Source organism: Pan paniscus, chromosome 14 (assembly GCF_029289425.2).
Source record: "Pan paniscus chromosome 14, NHGRI_mPanPan1-v2.0_pri, whole genome shotgun sequence".
Taxonomy (NCBI): domain Eukaryota; kingdom Metazoa; phylum Chordata; class Mammalia; order Primates; family Hominidae; genus Pan; species Pan paniscus.
In genome coordinates, this window is record NC_073263.2 from 61,656,961 (window position 1) to 61,682,583 (window position 25,623).

General features: G+C 39.8%; 1 protein-coding gene and 1 long non-coding RNA gene across 3 annotated transcripts in view; one reads left to right on the forward strand and one right to left on the reverse strand.

The window, feature by feature from the left end:
* Positions 1-24,169, reverse strand: part of DIAPH3 (diaphanous related formin 3) — a 489,712-nt gene extending 465,543 nt beyond the window's left edge. The window contains exon 1 of one of the 2 annotated variants that reach the window (XM_003825324.5): positions 23,713-24,169. In XM_003825324.5, the coding sequence (XP_003825372.4) occupies positions 23,713-23,892 (180 nt within the window). In that variant the 5' untranslated portion in view covers positions 23,893-24,169. The remainder of the gene's footprint in view (positions 1-23,712) is intronic. The other variant, XM_055096829.2, reaches the window with a different exon arrangement.
* On the forward strand, positions 2,007-13,717 carry LOC130540711 (uncharacterized). Its single transcript, XR_008954704.2, has 3 exons — positions 2,007-4,965; positions 7,361-7,451; positions 13,483-13,717. It is a non-coding gene; the product is annotated as an uncharacterized LOC130540711 (long non-coding RNA).
* Positions 24,170-25,623: the final 1,454 nt, after the last annotated feature.

Below are 25,623 nucleotides of genomic sequence, written 5' to 3' on the forward strand. Positions count from 1 at the left end.
TCTCTGAACCACTTTACAAGTAGGTTCAGTTCTAGGTTATGGGAATCCAAGACCTTTTTCATTGTCTGGAGAAGGCTGAAAAGCATTTACAGTATTTGCTATACAGAGAATTAGAGATCCCAGAACTCCCAGAGTCACCTTGAAGCTTATCGCAACTACTAAATTACTTCTGAGAGTGGCTTAGCATCCTAGACATCTTGTCCACAACACAAATTTAGATTGGATGTTCCTTAGACTGACAGAGCATCACCCATTCTTTCACATATATTTGAGAAAGATTTCGTTTATATTTCAGCATCACCATAAAGGAAATTTGGTTAAACCATTTTAGGAAACAATTTGGTAAAACAAATCCCATGTTCACACTTTAACCTAATAATTCTACTTCTAGAATCCATACTTGGGAATTAAGAAATACAATCAAAAGTTTATATACAAATATGTATCACTACAGCATTACTTTAAATAGCTAGAACTGTAATCAGCCTGAGATTTCCCCAAACATAGGAAAGATTAAATAAATCACAGTCCTACCAATATGAACTATAATGACATGGAAAAATGCTTACAATACAATGGTACATGAAAAAAAGTGCATTTAAAATTGCATATGTAACATAATTCCAACTTCATTAATATACATATATATGGAAAAAATAAAACAGGAATCGTAGGTAATTTTACACATCTGGATTATGGGATTTGTGGGGTTTTTTCATATCTTCATGTATTTTCCCAGTTGTCTCAATAAGCATATTTACTTTTAATACAGAAAGTATTTTTTAAGTTACTATGGATAATACTTTTCAGATTGAGCAGAAAATATAGATTGTTCCTTTTCAAATAAAAATGTATGTATTAGTAAAAGAAAAAATGAAAATCTAAAAAACATCTAATAAATATTATGTGCACAGACTTTTTAATAGGCTAGTTTTTTAATGCATATTTTCAAGTATGTCAGAATATATTAAGCGCATTATTTGTCTGTTTTCTAATTCACATATATAAATTATCCAATCTCAAAAAGCTCCTTGGTTCTGTGAATTATTGATGTTGTCACCTGCTACAGACTTAATTCCAAGAAAAATATACGAATCACTACATCACAAGCACAAATCCTTTTGACACAAATTCAATTTCTGTGGCAACAATAATATATTGACTTTGCTTTATTTTTCTACTATATGACACTTATTAATGGCAGAGTTAAAAGAAATCTATCATTTTTCTTTATTGTAAATGTAAATGATATCATGCCATCTTGAGAAAGTTAGGGTAAATACCACTTACTAGATAATTCCTTAATGTAAATAAGGTCATGATGCCAAAATATAAGAAATAAAAGATAAAGATTTTAAGCAAGACCTAGTCTCATAATTCTAATTTTTTCTCCTACACAATTAGGCCAACAACATGTGTGAGACACAATATTAAATATGAAGACCCAGTCTCTCCCCTTACAAGCTTGCAACCAAAAGAACAAGATAAACCAATAACCAAAATGCTTCATAATAAGGTATTCAATGGTGATTGGAAGAAAAGCGGAGTCTCCACCTGCTAATCATATATGTTTAAATGCATGCTAATTAACAGGCAAGCATTAAAGCAATGATCTAAGACTAAAGGCAAATAAAATTTTAGCCATGATTCAGGTAAAACTTGGAATGTAGAATTTGTTCTTCTAACAGAATGAAAGATTCCTAAAACATTCATTCATGCAACAACTGTTAATTAAATATTGCTATATTCTTGACAAGGGAGAGATCAATAAATAAAACAAAGATTTTTGCCCTAAAAGAACTTATCTTTATTGGGGAAACAGACAATAAGCACAATAAGTAAATTACTTATTTAAGATGTTAGAAGGTGATGAATGCTCTGATAAAAATAAAAAGTAGCATAAGCCAAGAGGGTTTGCAGGTTGCAATTTTAAACATGGGGAATTGAGGTAGGCATAGGCCTCATTGACAAAGTGGTGTTTGAGCAGAGTTGCCAGTGGGCTAAGGTGTCATCTATATGGATGGGCAGGGGAGTGTTTGCAATAGAAAGAACAGCCATAACAAGGCTGTCAGGAGGAGTATGCCTGATGTTCAAGAAACAGGGGAGCTTGTTGGCTCCAACAGGACAAAATGAAGTCAGTGAGAGGGAAGGAGGAGGCAGATCAGTCCCAGACCATTTCAAAGACATGGGCTTTTACTTTTCTAACTGAATAGTCACAAATATTTTGTAAGTATACAAATATAAATAACCAACTTACACAGTAAATAATAATCAGATCAGCATATTCAGCATATTATACAAATTACTGAAGGTAGGGAGGAAGGTCTGTACTCAAATAATCATTATTTACTTGAGGGCCCTTTAAGTGGCTTAGTTATGCTTCCAGGAGTCATTTACCAGAAGGTATTAGAAATACTCTCAAAACACTGTAAAGCCAATAAAGGCAATTTTTGGAAAAACTCAGTTAATTCTATCAATTATTTTTTTAATATGGAATTAGTCTAGGGGGTAGAGGGACCAGTTTAGCATGTCTAGAGAAAAGACAGTAAGAAAAACAGTATTTACAACAATTTAAACATAACTCTGAGGACCCCTCGGAAGTTTGAGCGCCAACCCTAAGGAGTCCCCCCAAGAGGTCTACATGCTCCACACGTGTAGGATGGTACACGTGCTCCACACGTGTAGATGGTAATGTGCTCCACACGTGTGCGAGTCCCAGCAACAGGGACCCTTGTAGACAGCCCAGCACCAGCCATGGTTGCCCCTCCTCCAGCTCCTACGATCAGGGACTCTTTCCCTTCCTGCAGTTAATAATCTCTGATTTACCTCAGCATCTCCAATATGCCCTTTTCCTTTCTTTTTTATTTTTTATTATTTTTTTTAGAGACAGGGTCTTGCCGTGTCGCCCAAGCTGGAATGCAATGGAGGGATCATAGCTCACTGCAGTCTCGAACTACTGAGCTCAAGCGATCAGCTTCCCAAGTAGCTGGGATTACAAGAGCACACCACCATGCCCCACATTTTTTTTTTCTTTTTTTTTTATAGACGGCGGTCCCACTATGTTGCCCAGACTGGTCTTAAACTCCTAGCCTCAAGTGATCCTTCTGCCTCAGCCTTCCAAAATGCTGGGATTACAGTAAGGTGTGAGCCCACCTCATCCGGCCAGCCTTTCTCTTTTAATACTTTCCTAAATAATCCTCACCTTAAACCAACCTACCTTGGTTTCTGTTTATTTCTGGGCCTTGACCAAGACACTACCGCAGTCCTCTCCCTCTCAATACCTGGCTTACCTTTCAAATGCTGCCTGATTCAGGAAGGTTCTCTAAGCTTGCCCACATCAAGCGTGCCTTCCTGGCACTTTTACATCCTGCCTTGCGCTGTGGCACAATAGAGCAGTACTGAGCAGAGGTGAACAGCCTCGGCTCTGGGATAAGACTCACCTGGATCAGAATCCAGCTCTGATACCAATCATCTGTGTGATCTTGAGCACTTAAACTCTCTGAGCCTGAATTTCTTAACTGTACTATGAGGCAAACAAGCATCTTCCCCATAGGCTTGGTAGAAGACTTATAGAAAAGACCATAGTACACAAAATACTACACCTGAGGTTCAGAAACTTTGACCAATGTTATTCTGCTTCCTTCACAGTAAGATCCATATAGGCATCACCTGGGTTAAGCTCAATCATTCTCAAGGATACTCCCAATAGTCTTCTCCTCCTCTAGGGCCCCATAACCAGTCTGTAATCCATCTAAATCCATTTTAAATGTGTACTGCCTCTCCTGTGGGCTTGATTTTTGTCATGGTCAATTTACCAGCAGCTCTGTTTTGCTGGGTGTCAGTTATGTTGGGCTGCCCTCTGGGGCCTTTCACATGCTGTCATATTTCTTTGGGGCTCAAATATGGGGGTTGAAAAATCTATGCAGTGGCAGTTTCCTAATGCCATCCCCAGAGCCAGCATGTTGCCAGGGCCTCAGGAGACTCACAGTCAGATGGACGAATCAGATGTGAGGTAAACAGATTAAGTAGGTACTGCAGATAAAAATTTAGAGTAAGGGTGGATCAACCTTCATTATTATGGAGAAATGATCTCATTTCCTTCTTCCCACAGCCCTTTTGTTTACAATTCCCTTGGGTCACCGATCATGGTTTGTCTTGCAGTTTGTGTTTATACCTCCTTTTCTGTTTGTATGTCGCAGGTACTATGTTCCCCTCAACTTTGAATCCCCAGCCCTACCATGGTGCAGGGAACATTTTAGGCAGTGGTTATCAACCTGACTACATATGAGAATCACCTGAAAGCTTGTTTTCTTTTCCCAATACAGATGCCTATGTAATATCCCAGCCCAAATGAATCAATACCCAAAGATGGAGCCTGCCATGGATAATTTTAAAGGTCCCCAGGTAACTCTAATGTGCAACCTGGAAACAAACTACTAAAACTAGGCAAACTATTTTAGACTCAGTCTTTCAGCACCAAGACTGTCATCAAGAAATCTCCAAAGATCCCCACATGTAAACAAGGTAGACACCTGTGGGTGTATCTGCCTCCTGCACACTGTCTCTTCTCTGAGAATGCCTATGCCATAGAGGTAGGCCCACCAGTCTTCACTGTTCCTTGTAAGCCAGCCCTAGCCGCAGCTAAACACAAGGCAGAATATAAACCCAAGCAGAGCCAATCAAATCTCCATGTTCCCAGGATTCTAGAATTGGAATTCAGATATGAAAATCAGGCTCTACTCTTGCACGGACCAAGGACATGTATGTCTATCTGGAATTATGAGGTTCTAGGCTTGGTTGTGTGAAGATCAAAGCAGAGGAAGCCACACAATGCAGAGAATCAACAGTGGAGCTATGCCTAGTGAGAAGCAAAGAGACGCTGGACGGCCTGAGAGGGAGACTGAGAAAAGCTGTCAGCTTTTAGTTCATGGTTCCAGTCCTTTGTGACGGCCAGCTTGATTAGAGGTGCTACTCTTGTGTATCTTTACAATTCCTCCTTTCAGGATTACAGTAGATATTGTATAGGGATCTGTTCCTTTAGACCAAATGGGCCTTTAACTGAGACAGAACCCAAGATTGCTAAATGGGTCCCTAGGTACCCATATGATACAGCCCACCTTATCACTACTACTACACCTTACTGGACACTTTGCGATTACTAGTATACCCAGCAACCCTAAAAACTCGCTATTATCCCCATCTTAGAGAACAGGAAATTGAACAGCACAGAAGTGACTTATAAGGGTTGGTGAGTACCTAGGCTGGGAATGAGTCAAAAATCCAGCCTCACTCTCCTTCCTTTCCCTCAGTCCCCAGAACTATGATGGGACAGCCAGCTGCTGAAGCAGTTTCTGAATTATTTATGGAGCAAAGAATTCAAAAATGAAATCTTAACAAGAAAGATGAGCATAATTCCAATTGGATGATTACTAAATGATAACAACAACACGGACTACAAAACCATACCTTAAAACCAGGCGCGGTGGCTCACGCCTGTAATCCCAGCAGGGAGGCTGAGGCGGGTGGATCACAAGGTCAGGAGATCGAGACCATCCTGGCTAACACAGTGAAACCCCATCTCTACTAAAAAAAATACAAAAAATTAGCTGGGCGTGGTGGCGGGCACCTGTAGTCCCAGCTACTTGGGAGGCTGAGGCAGGAGAATGACGTGAACTCAGAGGCGGAGCTTGCAGTGAGCTGAGATCGTGCCACTGCACTCCAGCCTGGGTGACAGAGCGAGACTCCGTCTCAAAAAAAAAAACCTCAAAGATAAATGGGCATGGAGGGGGGTTGCAATTTCTGTCAATTGACTAACACTAATAAGAATACATGGTTTGCTAGGGTGTTTCCTCCTTTTTTTTTTTAAGTTGCTCTCAAATGTGTAATAGAAATGAAAAGCTTTTTTATTTCTCATTTATAGATTTTTAAAGCTGTAGTATATACCACAAACCTTATAAACCATACACTCCCAATTCAGACTGAAACATAAGCCAAAATTATCCACATTCCAACATGTCACTAAAAAATGCTTGTCAGGAATTATAATACAACAGCTAAAGAAAATTTAATTTCTTAAATTATTGATAAAGTTTGAACTTTTTCTAAATAACTGAATTACCATTAAGTTTTCTTGTATAATTTAATACTACTTTTTATTACACCCTCTAAGTTGTTTTATCTCTTAAAAGGAATCAAAAAGATGATTACATATTTATAAAATTAGCATCTGAAAAATGAAGAGCACAATTCCAGTTTTTACATGCAGTTCCAGTACTACGCATAAGATGTAGGTTACCTTTTACATTTCTTTCAGAAATATTAACCAAACAGGATATAGTTACTGCACATCTAAGTTACCAGGCCACCAGGTGCAGGCTGGGTCATAAAGACCTATAAAATATGGTACCTGCCCTGAAGAAGTTTACAATCCAATAAGTTCTAGAGGAAAAAGAAATAAGCTGGGTCATTTATTTTCCCTTCTTGGTGATTCAAAAAAATAATATAACATTAGTAACTGCCTGCCAGAGCTAAACATACTGAAAAACACAGATTCATCTCCTTAATGCTTTCCTTTGCACTTGTCATCCAAAGCAATGTGGGGAATTTGGAGAGATAAATTCTAGAATGGGATTTGATACAGAGTGGCCCAACACTGTACCTAATTTGCACTGTGCCATATGCAATACAGTGAAATCCTAACACATTACAGTCTATATTGCAGTCTGGTTATGAACACACCAATTTCTGTACTCCAGCCACAAGCTCAAGCAACTGCAGCCTAACTGTCCTTGGAAATCCTCCAACAATGCCAAAGGAGACTTCAGCAATGATTTAAGCATATTTGTATAGGACTTTTAAAAGTACAATAGTTTTAGGTTGATTATCGCACCATTCAAACACACTAATAAAAAAAGGCAACAAGGTTTGCAGGAAGTCAGCAGCTGATAGCCACAGGTAAGGGAAGGCACCCATTGATCCTAATAATCTAGTGAAAATTACTAAGGACTGCAGATCTCACAAGGATGTGAAGATAATTCTCACATGCCTGTTTCTGTCATCACTGATGTTGTTTCACTCGTAAACTTATTGAGGGTAGCTCCATAGGCTATAAAACTGCATCATCTTTGCCAGAATAAAATGTCCATGTTATCTATAAGAGTTAAATCACGTTACTGGAAGGTAGTCTATAAGAAACACCTGACTCACAGGTGAAGCCTCCAAGGCCCATAGGTAGTCCCTTTAAACTTGAATGTAGGCCAATGTCTGTCAGCTGAAGAACTAGGGGAAAAAAATGCTGCCAAGAATACCATAGGAAAATTCTCAGCATGTGTCTTCAACTTGTGCAAATTCCTATTTACAGAGAAAAGGTCATTTGGAAAATATAGCCATTTTTGGAGGACTGAGCAGCCAAGGTTCTTAAGTATAGGAGATTGGGACAAAACAAAAAAAAGGTAAATTTGTTCATCAGTCTACTTGGTACATGTTTGGAACTAGAGACTCAAATAGGGAAAATTTGCTCTTGGGCCTCCCCTTCCCCTCTATCAGATAAGTAAGGCTAACAGAAACTTCAATCTGTAAGGTACAGTACAGTGAGATTAGTGCTATAACTGATACTGATCTAAGCATTCCAGAAGATCTGCTTACAGATACCAGGGAACACCTCAGGGTCCAGATTTGCTTCAAGCATGCACAGAGGACACTGGAATGGACCAAACCAGCACAGAGCAAAAGCTTTCTGGACAGGAGGTCTAGCTTGTAAAAATACATTGCAATCATGCAGGGACCTACAAGTAAATTGTATGAATGAGGAACTGGAATTTCAGGTGGAAGTTGAGGGATCCAATCTAGAAATGCGGGCAATGACAAAATTTAAAGGACAAGATCATGCTACTTGGCCTTTAAGTTGTGGATGATGCAGGAGAGAAACTGAAGGGTTTTAAGCAGGTTCCATAATCACACTTGGGTTCCAAAGAAAACTATTGTAGCAGCAACATGGTGGATAAAACAGAGTAGACCCAAGAACGAGAGCCAAGGAAATCAGTTAGGAAGCTATTGCAATAACCCAGCAGAGAGATGGAAGGTAAGATAAATGAGGTCAGGGACAGTAGGAGAAGAGAAGAGGCAAGTGCTATAAGTACCCAGGAAGCATAATCAAGGTTACTGGATAACCAGTGCGTATGGAAGTTAAAGATCAAGAAGTTGAAAATAAATCCAAGGACAAAATGTTGACACTGACTAAGAGAATACAAAAGAAAGAAGTTTATGAGAAAGCAGATAAATTCGAGTTGAGATACAGTGAGTTTGAGGCACCTCTAAGCCATCCATGTAAAATAAGGTTGAATATTTTGGACAAAAGCTCAAAAGACCATCCTAAAATAAAGATGGAGTTTTAAGAAGTCATCAGCTTCTAAATCTGAGCTGTCCAATATGCTAGCCATTAGCCACATATGGCTATTTAAACACAACTTAATTCAAATTACACAAATTAAAAATTCAGCTCTTTGGTAGCAGTAGCGACATTCAAGTGCTCAAAAGCCACATATAGCTAGTGACTATCAAATTGGACATGGCAGGACACAACATTTCCATCATTTCAGAAAGCACTAATCTAAGTGGTAGTAAAAGCTAAAGAAATGGATGAGTTCACACTAGAAGCACGTATAAAGTAAAAACAGAAAATCAAAGAGATTACTTGGAAACACTCATTTTAAAGGATAGGGAAAGGAATAACCAAAGATCAGAAGAGAAGAACATGTTAGACCATGGTTTCAAGGGGGGCAAGGTTTGTACAAATACAATGAAGAAGTCATATAGGGTGAGGCTTAAAACAAAAATCAGCACTGGGTTTGGCAGTTGATCTGCCTGGGCAACAGAGCAAGACCCTGACTCAAAAAAAAGCCCAAGTTAACTCCACAGCCTGAGTTCTTAAAGATTATGCTACATGAACTCCCCAGCAACACTGTAGTATATGTGTTGATTCACACCTCTCTTTCCCCATACCAGACTGAATATAAACCTCTTGAAATCAAGGACCAAATTGCATCTACCCGTGTGCTATGCTCAGTATAACTGGCATTCAAAAATTTACCGAATAAATGAAAACAAGTAATTCACAGAAAGTGGCTAAAAAGGAAGGAAGCAGAGCATGGTATTCAGAGAGACAAAGGGTCAAGGGAAAGTTGAGGAAAGGGGTTGTTTGGTTTTCCTTCTGCTTTTTCTTTCACAATGGTAAACATTTCAGCACCGTTACAGGATGGAGCGTGTAAAGAGCAAAACCTTCCTGACAGAATGTGGATGGGCCAAAAACAGCAGTAAAGAGATTAACCTCAAATAGGAAAATATATTCCTTGTGTGAGGAGAAACAATGAAGAATGGTCGCAGATATAGACAATTACAGCAAGCTCTAGGAAAACTTTCTCTGAAAAAGGTATCAAGGGGCATGCTAAGAGTCAGGAGTAATCATTTCTAAGATCTTAAGCGAATGCTGTGGTATGTTCCCACGTGGGAAAAAAGTGGATGCTTGACATACACACAGAATATCATTGGAAGGATACAAAAGAGCTAGGTACAGTGGCTCACATCTACAATCCCAGCACTTTGAGAGGTTGAGGTAGAAGAACTACTTTAGCCCAAGAGTTCAAGACAAGCCAGGGCAACACGATGAGACCCTGTCTCTATAAAATATAAATAAATAAATTAGCCAAGCGGTGCAGCGTGCCTGTAGTCCCAGCTACTCCAGAAGCTGAGGTGGGAGGATCACATGAGCCCAAGAGGTGGAGGCTGCAGTGAGCCATGATTGTACCACTGCACGCCAGCCTGGGTGACAGAGTGAGACACTGTCTCAAAAAAAGAAAAAAAAGATATAAAAGAAAATAATAAGCTAACCAGCAGCCCTTGGGGCTGCTCTGCCTATGGAGTAGCCATCTTTTGTTTCTTTACTTCTCTGATACTTTCTTTCACGTTAAAAAAGAAAAAATAATAAATGTCATCATGGCAGGTGGTGGGGTGGGGGACCTTAATTGGTGGTCTAGGATGGAAGGGAGGCTTAGGGAATTTCCCTTTGTACTCCTACATTGTTGGACTTTTTAAGAAGTACAGATGTTGTTTTTCAGTTTATTTATTTTTTGAGACAGGATCCCGCTCTGTTTCCCAGACTGGAGTGCAGTGACACAATCATGGCTCACTGCAACCACAGCTTTCCAGGTTCAAGCAATCCTCCCACCTCAGCCTTCCAAGCAGCTGGGACTTCAGAAATGCACCACCACGCCAGGCTAACGTTTTTGTATTTTTTTGTACAGACGGGGTTTCACCATGTTGCCCAGGCTGGTCGTGAATTCCTGGACTCAAGCAATCCACCTGCTTTGGCCTCACAAAGTGCTGGGATTATAGACATGAGCCACCGTGCCTGGCCGCTTTTTCAATTGAAAAAAACTATTTGGGACAAAAAAGAATCAGGCCCATAGATGAGATAAAGAAGTGATAGGTTTAGCATAAATGCTGTGAGAAATTGAAAAGGAGATGACCAAAGAGCTAGTGAAAAGTCAGGACCCATCATGCCCTATTCCCAGTTAATCTCTCTGTGTCTCAACCCCCTCATGTGCAAAATAACAGTAGGGAGAGTGCCCATTTCAAAGTACTGTGTGAGGGATAAGTGATTAAAATAGTGCCCAGCCCGTTGTATGAGCTGAACAAATGCAGTTATTGTGATGATGATTGTTATCTAGCAGCACTGAGGACACACAGATACCCAGTGTCTAAGGGCATCAGTTCACAAAGCTGGGAGTGGTTTCCACCAGGATGCAGGAACCCAGTTCAGCCACAGAAGCCTGCCAGGTTGCTCCAGGCTTGGAGATCTGAGGCAACTGAACAAGGAGGCCAAAGGTTCTATTATTTATTGATATTCTACCTTATGTGAGGTGTGAGGAAGTGAGGAGTTTGAAGGCATCCCAGTTCAAAGGGAGCTCCATGGTTACTTTTGTGGAGTGTGGGTTTAGTGTGGAGCAAATGTTGACAGCAGGAGGCAGGCAGAGAAAGAGAGGCAATGTACAGAGGCTGTAGTAGGTCTACATGAAACAGAAAGGAAGGGAATATATCCAGGCACCAAACAAACCTCTGGTGTGTGTCCCACTGCAATGAATGGCTGAGTCCCTGGACACAATGCCAGTGTCCCCCAGGAAAAAAAAAAAAAAAAGCTATGAGGATAAAGGAAGTAGGAAGCAGGAAGAAGAGGTTAAAATGCTGTCAATAACTGAGAACTTAACACTATAGTGATGAGGTCTCCCCTATTAATAATAGTTGTCACATATTAATTGTGCTGTGCCTAAGCTATCGTAACATGTGTTAACTCAACTAATCCTCACAACAATCTATAAGCAAACAGACTAATTATTTCCATTTTATAGAAGGGAAAACAGAGGCACAAAAGTTGATAATTTGCCCAAGGATATACAGACACGTTTGAGTCTCTCTCAAGTCTTTTTATCACAGTTTAAGGGTGGGACTTCAGAGCCACATTGCCAGGCCCAAGTTCTCCAATAACCCACATATGTTTCTGGTAGTCTTTACATACCCTTGCCCACCACCACTAGGATCTTTTATAAAAAGAAATGAGTAATTATTAATAACATTTAAACAAATTCATCATGAATGGGTTAATGAACCAGGCAATATAAAGTTACAAGAGTACTTTGTTTTGATTTTCAATTAGCCAAACATTCAGATTCCTACTGTAAGCACAAGTCTATACCAGGCACCACACAGAAAGTGACTTCCAAAAGCTTACAAACACATGTATAAAGTAACTAAAAGCAGGTTCAATATAACATAACAATAAGAGCAAAATTATACCCTCAAAAGAGACTGAATGGAGTTAGAACATGGCTTTAATTGGAGACCGTCACCTTTTATAAAGAAGTGAAATAGTCATATTGAATTTCTCAATGCAGATTATATGCACTCCATTTTTCATGTTCATTTCCCAGGCTGTCAATTTTTTCATTAAAAAAGAATTGTAATTGTCATTATGCAAGGAATTCAATCAAAGGTTTTAATAAACAAAAACAGTTTAATTCTATAGTAAAGTCCATAATTAATGTCACCAATTTGCAAATCTTTTATTTAAAAACTGAATGTTACAAAGTTTCATTTTATGACACCCAAATAAACAGCCAACCTCGGAAAAAAATGCAGCAATTACGGGATAAACTCTCTGTATCTTGGGAAGATACTTCATAATAAAATTAAATAAATGCAGCATTATGGATCTCACAATTAATCTACTAAGGGCTTTTACTAAGGGCTTCAAGAAATTCTACACCATAACTCCTTTGACAGAACTATGACTGAACAGGTATTCAGTCTTCTTTAATTCAAGAGGGTGTGTACTTAGACCACAGCTACTTGGATATATCCCACATCCCTCAGCACACAGAATGACCTCACATTTGGTACATTAATTCATAGTCTCCCCCTTCCTTTCCAGTATTTAAGATCTGTCATGATCCTCAAAGATGGAGAGATCAGAAAGCTACTGAGTATTAATTCCATTCACAGATTTACTTTTAGGGAAAGATATATATATATATATATAAATTGGAACCCTAAAAAAATCAAAATTGAATTAAAAAAATCAAAATTGAATTAAAAAAAAAAAGCCCTGTAAACCCAGGAAATGAAGAGTAAAGATTAGAAGGAGATAAAGATAAGAAGGGAGAAAATGAACATTTCAATGGAATTTATGATATTTAATGTTTTAAGCTTATTAGTGAGTATACAGTGTTTTACACCTCTTTTGTATGATACATACATGATAAAATATATTTTTTTAAAGATTGCAAGTTTCTTATTTACCCAAAAAAACTATTAGAAGCAAACTGTTTTGAAACACATTGTATACATCCTTCACTACTGATAAATACTTACTAATCACTTTTACCTCATCACTAAACAAAGGACTAAGGTGAAAAACATTTGCCTGGTTCAGGTACACATCTAATTTCTTAACTCAAGTCATCTCTGGGTACCCCAAACTGTGGTCTACAGAGGCCTTCCACAAATTCTACTTAAGTCTTATGTTTTTTCAAGATTATCTTAAACATTAGAACTAAAGTAAGCATATTCTGAACATTGTGAATGACCCACTCTATAACCATGTTCTCTCAGGAACTTTTGGTTTTACTTTTGTAAATACTTTTGTATTTACTACCAATATGGTTCTCAATGAGGGCCAAGCAACATCATGACACAATAGATTTTCACAAGCTCTTCCACTTAGGAAGAATTCAGTTCCAAATGGCTATTTATAATTCCAAAATCACACTATTCTGGAAACTATGCACCCACAGGTATGGAAAATTAGATTTCAAGAGAAAAATGAATATAGAAGCTGGAAGTATAAGAGTTTTTATTTTTTCTGCTGCTTCAACAGTTTTATAACATTTACTAAAAAATGTTTATATATGGCTATTTTCTTTTTAAAAACAGGTTTATAACAGTTCACTACTTCATCTACATCCTCAAGCCAACACCTATGAAAAAGATAATGGTGTCCGATGACAGGCCTCTGCTAACAGTGTAAGGCTATCTGTGAACTCCTCAGTCTACACGTATCTTCCTCAGCCTCTGGGATTCCATTTCCACCCAAGAATTAAATTGATAGAAAGAAAAACAGCAAAATATACACATATTTTTCCACTATTAAATCCAATAATGATGACTTAATTTCAGCAAAACATCATCAATCGCATTAAATTAATGTTGCTGTTAATTTGAATTTTATGGGTTTTATAGTTTTGTTTTGGATTGTAGATGTAAATCTGTTTTAGTTTTATAGCTGTAAAAAGTGATAGGCATGAAGAGTTACACTTAGTTTTATATCTGTACATATATTAGTAACATTATTTTTATTATCATTCAAGTCCATATTGGAGTATCACAAGAATTTTTTTTCCTAAGTTTGAAGTTGTTTCCTTTATACGTTTTTTTGTAAGTTACATTTGTACCCCAAGTTTCATCATCCTATTATCCCCACTTTAGACATAAAGAACAGGCCCCTAAGAAAGCTTCAGAAACTTGCTCTGACCATTCAGTCATCAGATCAGAACTCTGCATCAATCCAAATGTTACCTGGTATGCCAGGATAAGAACTAAGAACAGAATGGCTCTGCCTCCAGCACACCAAGAGGAAATAGCCTGGTTCAATTAAGTTTTCCAAGATTAGAAAGCTTTTCAAATATCCAATGTATTCCTAATGCCCTCAGGTGTAGGCAAAAATTGTACTATTATTACTGTTACTACTAATGATAACAAAAACAACAATCCTATAAATGGCAAATATTTCCATAGAGGTTACAATGAGCCAGGTATTCTAGGCCCAAAACATAACTTTTAATCTTCATGACAACCCCATGTTACACATGAGAAAGGGGAGGCACAGAGAACGGTTAAGTAATTGCTCAGTTCACACAGCTAATAAGTGATATTGCTGGGATTCAACCCCCGAGAGTGGTTCAAGTCACTGCTCATAAATGTTACTCATAACGCTTCTTCTACAAAAAACTGTAAGAAAAGATAGCAGTGGGTCTTTTGAAGAATAAAATCTATGGCAAGCATTTCCAAATAGATTTCACTAAGTAACTAGTAACATGAATGTTTCAGGACCAAAGCTTATTTAAACTCTTAAATTCTCCCCTAAGTTAATAAAGACTATTCAATTTGCTATTTGAGAAAAATTACTCCCAATGGTAAGGTATTTCAATGCCATCCTGCTGCTACTGAGAGAAAAGTTACCTTTGTAGATCCTGTTCAAAGAAAGCCCATGCTTTGATCCTTAATATCCCATGAAGTAAAAGGTTATGCTTAATCTATATTTTATAGATCTAAAAGTCAAATTAGTTTATGAGATAAACAAGCAAGAGTGTAAGGATAAGCATATTCTTTAGCATTCATTTGATTCCTAGTTTAGAGGATACTATGTGCTGAGTTAAAGACAATTACATTAGTGTAATACGTAGCAGTTTTTTCCTGTATTATTCTGCAAGCATAAACAAGTTAGACACATGTTAATTTACATTCTATATAAAAAGCCAATTTTAAATCCAATTTATAAGGCAATAAATATATAAAGATTCTAGGACACAGCAATAAAGTTACGCCATAAAGTAGAGTTAATTCAAGACAACAATAATAAAAGCATGACAAATTTTAGCATTCCACCTACTGCACAAAGGTGTTTCAGGTAACATCTGTTCAGAAGCAATTGCTACAAGATAGACTAGATGAGATGCAAGGTTTCACCATGTAATAAATGTATGTCAGTTTGCTTGCTTCATAATTAAAGACATGAGTCTTTGAAAAAAGCAATTAAGCCCTGTTCTAAATCTGAGACAATCATCCCTATCTCTACCCCCACCCCTTTTTACCCTCAAAGAAAAGACCCAGAGTGGTCCAGGAGTATTAAATGCCATATGTTATCTACTTTCAGCAACTAAATGTATCCCCCAAAAAGCCACTTAACATATATTGTTTCTTTTGATAAATCATTTATTTAAAAAAAATTCTGGGTTTTTCTGTTTTATTAAGAAGGATAGAAAGGAAAGAAAGGCTGGGAAAATTCAGAGCAATTTCTTAGAACAGCAGCCTGAATAAAATGATTTTACCTCCTTCTGAAGGTTACAATGGCTGGTGTGTGTTAGGTAGAATTCTGACACGAATAAAATTTAGGTGCCTAAAGCTTTCAACTAAAAACAGTATCTCAATTCTTGACAGTTTAACCCTAGGACAACTGAGAGCATCACTTAAGCTGAGAACTCAATGAAGGAACAAGTTCAAAAAATCAAAAAGAGCATTTAGATATCACCTCCATCTTTTCCCAGCTTCCTAGAAACTATAAATACAGAGTAGACAAAACATGAATGGAGGTTTTGGTTGTTATTCCAGTGGTGGTTTATTTTTCTATTGTAATTTGGTTATCGTCTGTCCTCCCAAATTACAAACAAACCCTCTGAAATAAAGTGAAGGGAGAGATTTAAATGAATCTGATGGTCCTCCTTGTAACTATACCTAGCTTCATTTCCTATGGCAGGTGTAACACATTACCACAAACTGGCAGCTTAAAACAACAGAAATTCATTCTCTCAGTTCTGGAGGCCTGAAGTCCCAAATCAGTTTCACTGCGCCAAAATGAAGGTGGGCTGCTCTCCTTCTAGAAGCTCTAGGGGAGTAGCCTTCCTTGACTCTTCCAGCTTCAGATGGCTGCACTACCAATCTCTGCCTCTGCAGTCACAACACTTTCTCCTCTTCTGTGGTCAAATAACAATACATATGTTTGCATTTAGGGGCCACTGTGATAATCCAGAATAATCTCATTTTAAAATCCTTAATCATCTGTGTAAAGTCCTTTAAAAAAGAAAACAGGAGAAAAGGCATACAAAGGTATTATGTGCAAGTGTGGCAAGTGTGGAGTCATACAAAGTATGAAACTCAAACAAGGGCCAGATGGCTAAATCTTAAATACCCTCTTCATAGGGAAGAGGGAAGTGGGGTATGTAAGGCAATTTACAGGATGAGTAAATAATCTTTAGGGGGGATGAATGGGCCCAAAGAAGAGATGAAAGTCTGAGACAAAGTTTGTCTGGGCTTGGTGTGGTGTCAACTCCAGTCTTCCTTCCTTCAATATGCATCTATTTGACTTGAGATGTCTGGGAAAGAGATTCACAACAGTTGAATATCTTCTGGAGGATACAACCTTTAGGTAGATAGGGGAACTTCAGAGAAGACCCTTTTTTGCATTTCTGGCTCCCCAGGTTCTCTCGATTTGAAGTCCAAAGTGGCATATTTGGGGGTATAATTTTCTGAGCCCTAACAATGCTTTCTTTCTCAGATTAGTATCATAAGCTCCAAACAGAAGTTGCTTAAATAAGTGCGTTTTCTTTTTCTCCCAGTACAAGATGTCTGGTGGCAGGTAAGTTCCCAGGTTAACCTAACCTATAGTGGCCCAGAGACCCAGATCCTTCATATATATATATATATATATATATATATATATATATATTTTTTTTTTTTTTTTTTTTTTTTTTTTTGAGACAGAGGAGTCTCACTCTGTCACCCAGGCTGGAGTGCAGTGGCACAATCTCGTCTCACTGCAACCTTTGCCTCCCAGATTCAAGCAATTCTCCTGACTCAGCCTCCCGAGTAGGTGGGATTACAGGCGCCCACTGCCACGCCTGGCTAATTTTGGTATTTTTAGTAGAGACGGGGTTTCACCATGTTGGCCAGGCTGTCATCGAACTCCTGGCCTCAAGTGATCCGCCTGCCTTGGCCTCCCAAAGTGCTGGGATTACAGGCATGTGCCACCGTACCCAACCCCTTCCTATATTCTTGCTCTGCCATATGTAGCGCAGTACATGGGCCTTGTCTTCAGGCTAGCTATCCTCATGACCAGAAGACTATGGCAAAATAAGCATCACATCCTGACTATGGCCAAAGGCAAAAAATGGGCTATTGCTTCTTGTTAGCCTTTTTCTTTCAGATGTTGTATTTTTCAATGCTAGAATTTCCACTGTGGTCTTTTTATAGTTTCTGTTTCTCTACAAAGGTTTCCTATCATTTCATTCATTGTGAGCATATTTCATTTATATTCTTAAATATGGTTATACAACTGCTTTAAAATCCTTGTCTATTAATGCTTACAACTGAGTTATCTTGAGATTGGTCTCCATTGATTCCTTTTTCTTGTTTGTATGGGTCACATTTTCCTGTTTTTTCCTAATGTCAAATACCTTTGCACTGTATCCTGAACATTGTGAATGTATGGTGTAGGGACTCTGAATTCCTTCTATTCTTCTGAGAAGTATTGCTTTTTGTGTTTGTTTTAGCAGGCAGTTAACTTGGCTGTACTCTCAAACTGCACATACTGTCCCATCCGCTGGATGGGACCTGAAATCTTAGTTCAGATATGTTAGCCCTACCTATGCTGCTTGGAGTCTGTCCCATACATGTAGGGTTCAGAAATTTGAGGACTCTACACACAGAATTTGGGGCTACCCATTTGTGGCTCCTTCTCCTCTCCAGGATTTTCTCCTCATTTATCAGCTATATGGTCACCAGAACTCTGCCCTCTGGTTTTTTATGCCAGTACAACTGTGGGCTCATATTCTAGTTTTAACCACCCCACATGACCCTGATTAGGGGCTTCCCTTATGCAAAAAGCTACAAAAAATGACAAACTTATCCAGTGCTAGTCCCTTCTTCCAAGTATTGTCTCCAATAGCCATGTCTTTTGATCACTCTCCAGTGTTTTAATAGTTGTTTTTTATAATTTTGTCATGTGAGAGGTCTGTGGTCCAATGAGATCTCAGCCAATACTGGATGCAAAGTTTTTGTTAGTTCCTTCTTACAGAGCAAAGACATCTTTCTCAGAATTCCCCAGCAGATTTCTCCTTTAGCTTACTGGCTAGAATTGTTTTCATCTGCTCTTTGTTAATCCCCTTTGTTCTGGGGCCTGCATGCCTGGAAGGATTTGGCTGCAACACACTGGTTGGTATACATTAATGAGTTGGGTTACAGCTTATTCATTAAGCTTGTGAGCTTAGTTAATGTGTATCCACCTCAGACATAGATTCAATCTCCATGTGCTGACCATATCACTGTCCAAGGCCCCAGATGTCCAGATGTGTGGAAATTTGGGGCTGCCTCCTCCTGGTGGAGTTCAACAGGCCCAGGCAGAGGTTGCTTGAACCACCTGTGGTTGCCCCAGCTAAAAGGGTAGAAGCAGCCACATTCCACAATCTGGACTGGCTGGGAAGCTGAGCAGGGAGTTCTAAAGAGTGGCAGCCCAAACTCAGGCAGGCAAGCTCTGAAGGATGGTTCCTCATCCTCCCAGCAGGAGGCTGGAGGCTATGAGATACCCTGTCTCTCAGGGGCTGGAAGAGCAAAGAGCAGTATCTCTTTCAGACATCCTGCTGTCAGAAGTTACACCACAGCACAGTCATACATTGGGTTTAATTGTTGCTCCTGCCTGGCCCCTCTTAAAAAAAAAAAAAAAAAAAAAAAACCAAATAACCTGTAAAGTCATTTTTTGCCATATAAGGTAACATTCACAGGTTCCAGGGATTAAGGAGTGTCTACCTTTCGGAAGATCATTGTTCGGCCTACTACACCTGCTTCCAAATAACCCAAAGTAATTGGCAAACATGCACTAATCTCATTAAGCTTACTGGGATTTCATCTGTACTCAAATTCCTACTACGTGTACAATCAACAAAAATTCTCCAACCTTGTAAATCTTCTCACCTCGCAGCCTGCCTATAATCAGAAAATCAATTCTATATTCATATTATATATTAATTAAAGGCACCACTAATTATTGCTAATGGTTCCTGGATGAGAAAAGAAGCAGTAAAGATTAAAGTTCCCAACAGCTATGGGAGAGAATTCAGGACAGTGATTAAGAATGTGTATTCTAGGCTAGGTGCGATGGCTCACGCCTGTAATCCCAGCACTTTGGGAGGCCGAAGCGGGTGGATCACTTGAGGTCAGGAGTTCAAGACCTGCCTGGCCAACATGGTGAAGCCTCATCTCTACTAAAAATACAAAATTAGCCGGGCGTAGTGACACGTGCCTGTAATCCCAGTTACTAGAAGGCTGAGGCAGGAGAACTGCTTGAGCCCAGGAGGTAGAGGTTGCAATGAGCCAAGATTGTGCCACTGCACTCCTGTCTGGGCAACAGAATGAGACTTCGTCTCACAAAAAAAAAAAAAAGAAAGAAAGAAAGAAAGAATGTATACTCTGAAGCCAGCTTGCCTAGATTCAAATCTCAGCCTCATGAACTGGCAGCTGTGTGATTTTAGGCAGCTTAATCTCTGTGTACCTTGGTTTCCTCCTTTGGCAAACAAGATTAATAATACTACCTACCTCACAAGGTTGTTCTAAGAATTAAAGGAGTTGATAATTACAACGCACCTAGAACAGTGCTTGGCTCACTCAGAAAGGTTAACTAGTATTACCATCAATGCCCAAACATGGTAAATATACAGAAATTAAAGGACAAGGTGAAAAAATCTCAAAACCGGCCAGGTGCGGTGGCTCACGCCTGTAATCCCAGCACTTTGGGAGGCCGAGGTGGGCGGATCACGAGGTCAGGAGTTCGAGACCATCCTGGTTAACACGGTTAACCCCGTCTCTACTAAAAATACAAAAAATTAGCCGGGCGTTGCGGTGGGCGCCTGTAGTCCCAACTACTCGGGAGGCTGAGGCAGGAGAATGGCATGAACCCGGGAGGCGGAGCTTGCAGTGAGCCGAGATCACGCCTCTGCACTCCAGCCTGGGCGACAGAGCAAGACTCCGTCTCAAAAAAAGAAAAAAAAGAAAAGAAAAATCTCAAAACCAACACTGAAGGTACTACAATGACATAATCAATCAATAATTAACAATCTATTTGATGGAAACGATTAGACGATTTACACTGAAGTCTGTGAGAACTTTTAGAGGACTCTCCTAATTAAAAAGAACTCCTTCATCAACTTGGACCACCAATTTACAGGCACCCTTTGAATGGACTGACCTACATCCTAGAGATGGACACTTCTAGAAGCCACATGTCCTGCTCTGCCACCACTACCTGTGTGTTGCCAAGAGTAATGAGAAACAGGTATTACTGAAAGGCTTTCCACAATCTGTAGGACAACTGTTCTGTTCTACAAAGGATATAGGACTCAGGTCCAGGTATTAAGAGTGTGGCCTAGGGCAGGTTCCAAGTTTAATTCCTACGGAATTTTATCTGCCTTCACAAAGTCTCCACCCAGATACTTGCCCTGTCCTCTCAGCCTCCTCCATCTCTCTTCTATGCCCCAGTAGCTATCCCTACCATCTCAATGCTCACGGCTTAAGATATTTTCAAATGAGACCAAGTTGGTTAATTCACAAGCATCCCAAAGTCAATTGATTCGTAGCACAGCCAAAGTATCATACAATTACAATAGACTAATTTCTACTATTTATACTTATCTATGGGAAGAGATATCTAAGCTACAAACTCTTTTACCCAACTCACAAGTGACTTGAAGCCCGCAACTATACATTTGGTAGAAAACAAGAATTTGCCAACTTTAACAGGACTCAAAGTAAAACAAGATTTCAGCGGGTACCAGAGCTCCTGCTTTCTTACACTAAGATAGGAGGGAGTGACCAGTCTACCACTCCATTCCACTACTCGCTTGCTGCTTTGCAGAAGTGTGCAAAACACTGGCCACCTAAATTATTCCTATCCATCACATCACCAACCTATATTACTTGTTCCCATCAAAAACAGCTGCCCCAGGCTCAGATAATGACTGGGTGACCTGAAAAGATTTAGGATAACGTCACTTCATCCAATCAAGAAAAAGCCAAGAACTGACTTGACATCTGCAAGAACAGTGACTGACTTGACACCTACAAGTACAATTACTTTCTGAGGCATTGCTGGGAACTTTGATGGTCTCAAAGATCCCTCTCCATCCAAAAAACAAGAGTTACTGGTGTGCAATCAAGAGCAGTGAAAGGTAGGCAAACTGGGAAGAGCTGCTCAGGAAGCAGTCTTGAGACTGGGATACTGAACTTTAGTACAGGAACAGAGTAGAGCTGTGCCTGGAACTTCTGCCCATGTTAAGATTTCCAGTTCAACAGGAAGGTGGTCCAAAATCAGTAGCATGCCCAGGCTCCTTGGCAGACAAACTCAAACTATCTCCAAAGAAAAGCATCCCTGGAATCCTACAGGTGAAGATAAAGCAATGAGCTTACAAAGATAAATATGCACAAGAAAGAGAGCAAGCCATCATGAATCTGAGTCAATGTAGACAGCCCAGGTTGCAAACAGCAGAACTGTCAAATAAAGAATAAGAACAACCAAGTAGGAAATGTCTAAAGAAATAAATGAATAAGAAACAAAGGACTATCAAGAATGCCCAGAAAGATTTGAAAAATAAGCAAATGGAACTTATTAAAATAAAAAATAATTGCTAAAATCAAATATTCAGAAAAGTAGCAGATTAGACATAGCTGATAACAAAATTAATGAACTGGAAGATATAACTAAAGAAATTACCATATAAGCAAGAACCTAAATTAGTTTCAAAGTACCAAGAGTCCAAATTACTTCTAAATTAACTGGAAGTCATGATTCATACCAGACTCCCACCCAAAAACACAGTGTTTTAGATGTGTTTTTTACCTTTACAGCTTAAGAGTGTTATCTTTTAGATGTCATTTCATCTTTATGAGAATCCATTTAACAAATGGCATGCTGAGATGGTCAATGTGACATACATAAGAATGAAAAACAGCACAGAGACTGGAAACCAAATGATGAAATCCTTCAATGAAACTTAACATAAATACTAATTTAGATCCTGTTTTCATGACCTCCTTGCTGGGAATGAGTCACAGAAAATAACACCTCCTGTATTCCGGACCACAGAAGTTAAAACAAAATAAAATAAGATTATTAACCCAGAGAGTAGACTATAAAAGGAAGAAAAGTCATTGCCTTAGTGGATTCTTCTCACATTAGGCAAAAATCTTTCATTGGGAAGTTAACTCTGTCCTATTCATTCTTCAGATTTGTCAAGATAATGATCAAGTCTATATTTGATCCTTCTGCAAAATGTCACTATTCCTATGACCATTTTGATACTTAATTTGGCATAATTAATCTATGCTGTTCCTCATTTTCAATTAATCTATGCTGTTTCTCATTTTCAGTATTCTGATATATCTCATGTATCAGAATATGGGCTCTCAGTCTTATTCAACTATTATTTTTAACTAAATGTTATAGTTAGCAACTGGTTCACAAACCATTATTCCCTTAATTTGTGAATCATGACTTAAATTTCTCACAATTTTTACTTGCCCACATAAGGCAAATGCTGTACTATCTCTCTCTCTCTCTCTCTCTCTCTCTCTCTCACACACACACACACACACACACACACAGTTTTTCCATATTCCTAAGGAAAATGGTGGAGTGGTCAATGTGAAATTTCAATTCTGTTGGACTCATCCCAAATCTATCAACCCTCTATGTGATTTATTTACACACACAAACCCCAAAATAATCATCACTGCCTATACTTTCACTAGTTGACACCAACGAAAAGACAAGGTGTTAATCATGACACTTTCCTTAAGTGTTAAACACAAGCAAACCAGAATAGCAAGTTTCAAATATTTAGAATTCTTTCCAAGCTAAGCAAAACATTCTTTAGCAGTGACCACACCACCCGCCAAGTTTTAAAACTAGCTGTTTCAACTTGGAAAATTATATCTACCTTAAAAGTTCTTATATGTAATTAAAAGTTCTTATTAAAATAATAAGCAGGAAAAAAAACTGTCACCTAAAAGTTCATTTTGATATATCTTATACCCTCTTACACTAGGGAGGAAGGGAGAACTTCGACTTAAAAAATGCAATGTCCACCCAGATGACGTCAATACATATACACATTTGAACTGCTTTTCACATCAGCGTTAAGAAATTTGGGGGCAACACAAAGATCTGGGCATTTGTCACAGGATCCAACTACAACTAGACCCGGTCGTTGTCAATCTATGATCTTTGGCACCTCTGGATCTCTAGAATAAAACTTGGTCCCCAAGTTCTTGTGGGCCCACCCTCGGCAGTCAGCCCTACGGCGGGGCGGAAGCGGCCCCACCCTAGCTCCAGGCGATACTCACAAACTTGGGGCGCTTCTCCCCAGGCTCCTCGGGGCCACTGGGCGGCGGAGGGTGTTGGGGGCCCTTCCTGCGCGGCATCTTGCTTTCCCGGCAGCCGCGGAGAGAGGCTGAGGAAGGGTAGGGAGTCCCAGCGGCTGAGCCTTGGGCCGGGTGGTGCAGCCGCGGCCGGTGCCGTTCCATCTTTCCCCGCAGCTCCGGGGACTGGAAAGAAGGTGGCCACTCAGCAAGCCGCAAGCTGGAAGCTGAGGGATCGACAACAGGTTTTACTCCCGGGGTCCGCCACCCAAACAGTCAGCACAGACTAGCCCAACCGCTGAAGTCGGGGCCGCAGCCAACACATCTGAAAACTCCCGCCACCCGTGTTGGCCCGGGACTGGCCAATCCCGCGCCGCCGGATCAATGACACGCTGAGGCACCGCCCCTTCCGGGCACTGCGAAACATGACTGGCCGTGCGGCCTGTCTATGCAGCCGCTCAACCCTTCCGGCGGTCCAGGCCGCTCACCTTAAGGACGCAGAGTGGCGTCAGATTTGGAGAAGCGCCGGGGACCGTGGAGGAAGTCATCGGCCTGGATTTCTTTGGATTTGCAGATAGGGTTCCAGCATAACTGGAAGGTGGGCGAGACAGGCCCTGCGCCACCATTTGAGCAGCGCTGGGATATAAAACCATCTGCTAGCCCTCTCCTTGCACGTCTGGGGCTGGAAAAAGTAGTTCTGGGACTGGGTACGGTGCTGGAAGGGGTACTAGGCAGGACGAAACGACGGGGCCCACGACGCTCCAAAAGGAAGCCTTCTGGACATATTTCCTGCCTAAGTGCTCGCTCTGGGGTGGCAGAGGGGTCCACCCAAAATCAGACAGAGCTAGGCTAGGCTGAGCCCTTCAGGAGCTCACAGTCTCCTGTAGTTTGCAAACCCTAACACAATTAACCAAGGAATGTAAATGTCTATAGCAGTTGTTTTAGAGGTTCCTTGAGAACAAAAAGGGAAGTTATTAAATCTGAAGGAGTGGATCTGGAAAGGTAAAAGGAAAGCTGCATAGGTTTTCACTAGGCAGGAAACAGTGGCAGGGCATTCATTTAAAAGGCATTCCATTCCAGGCAGGAGCAAGGCCAAGAAAGCATAGAGGTGAAGAAACTTTAAGGTCACATAACAAAGGGCCTTGAACTGAAACCATGCAAAAGAGTTTGTTGTGTAAACCCAAGGTCAAGCTACAAGGCGAACACCGTTTTCTCAACACATCAATATACCCTCTTTAAAAATGAGCTTTTCCTTGGAACTATTCCTTTAAGATATCTGTCTTCTGATTATATGGAGGTGGTGTAGGCCAAGACTCGGAAACATGCAGTATTGATTTTGGTACAAGAAACAACTCTCGGTACTCTGAGGAGATTGGCACAGAGGTTCAAAAAATGAGCCTTAGTTCTCAGTAAGTCTTCACACTACAGCTTTTCTTTTTTAATATTTGTTTTACTGTGCCAGACTCTACAGCTCTGTCCTCAAAGAGCACATAATCTTTAGGGAAACTTACAGGAGAACAGCAAGGTCAGGAGAACTACAAGTAGTTCCTTATATCTTGATGACAGACCCAGATACAGATTTTATTCCTGCCATTTACTAGCTGTTTGGTACCGGAGATGACGTTTAACTTTCTTTGCTGCTTCATCTACAAAAGGGGGGTAATTATACTAATACCTATGAAAAAGGGGCATTTTCAGGCCTAAATAACATAGCATATGTAAAGCCCTTAGAGTTTTGTCAATGCTCCTACAGGAATACTGTAGTTGAACAAGTTGGGATTATTACTCAGGGAGGGAGAACATGCACTATGTGGAGCCATGAAGTGTCTTAGGTAAATGGTATTAGAAAGCACTTAAAGGATCTGGGCTTTGATTAGGTGATTTGGGAAAGACTCC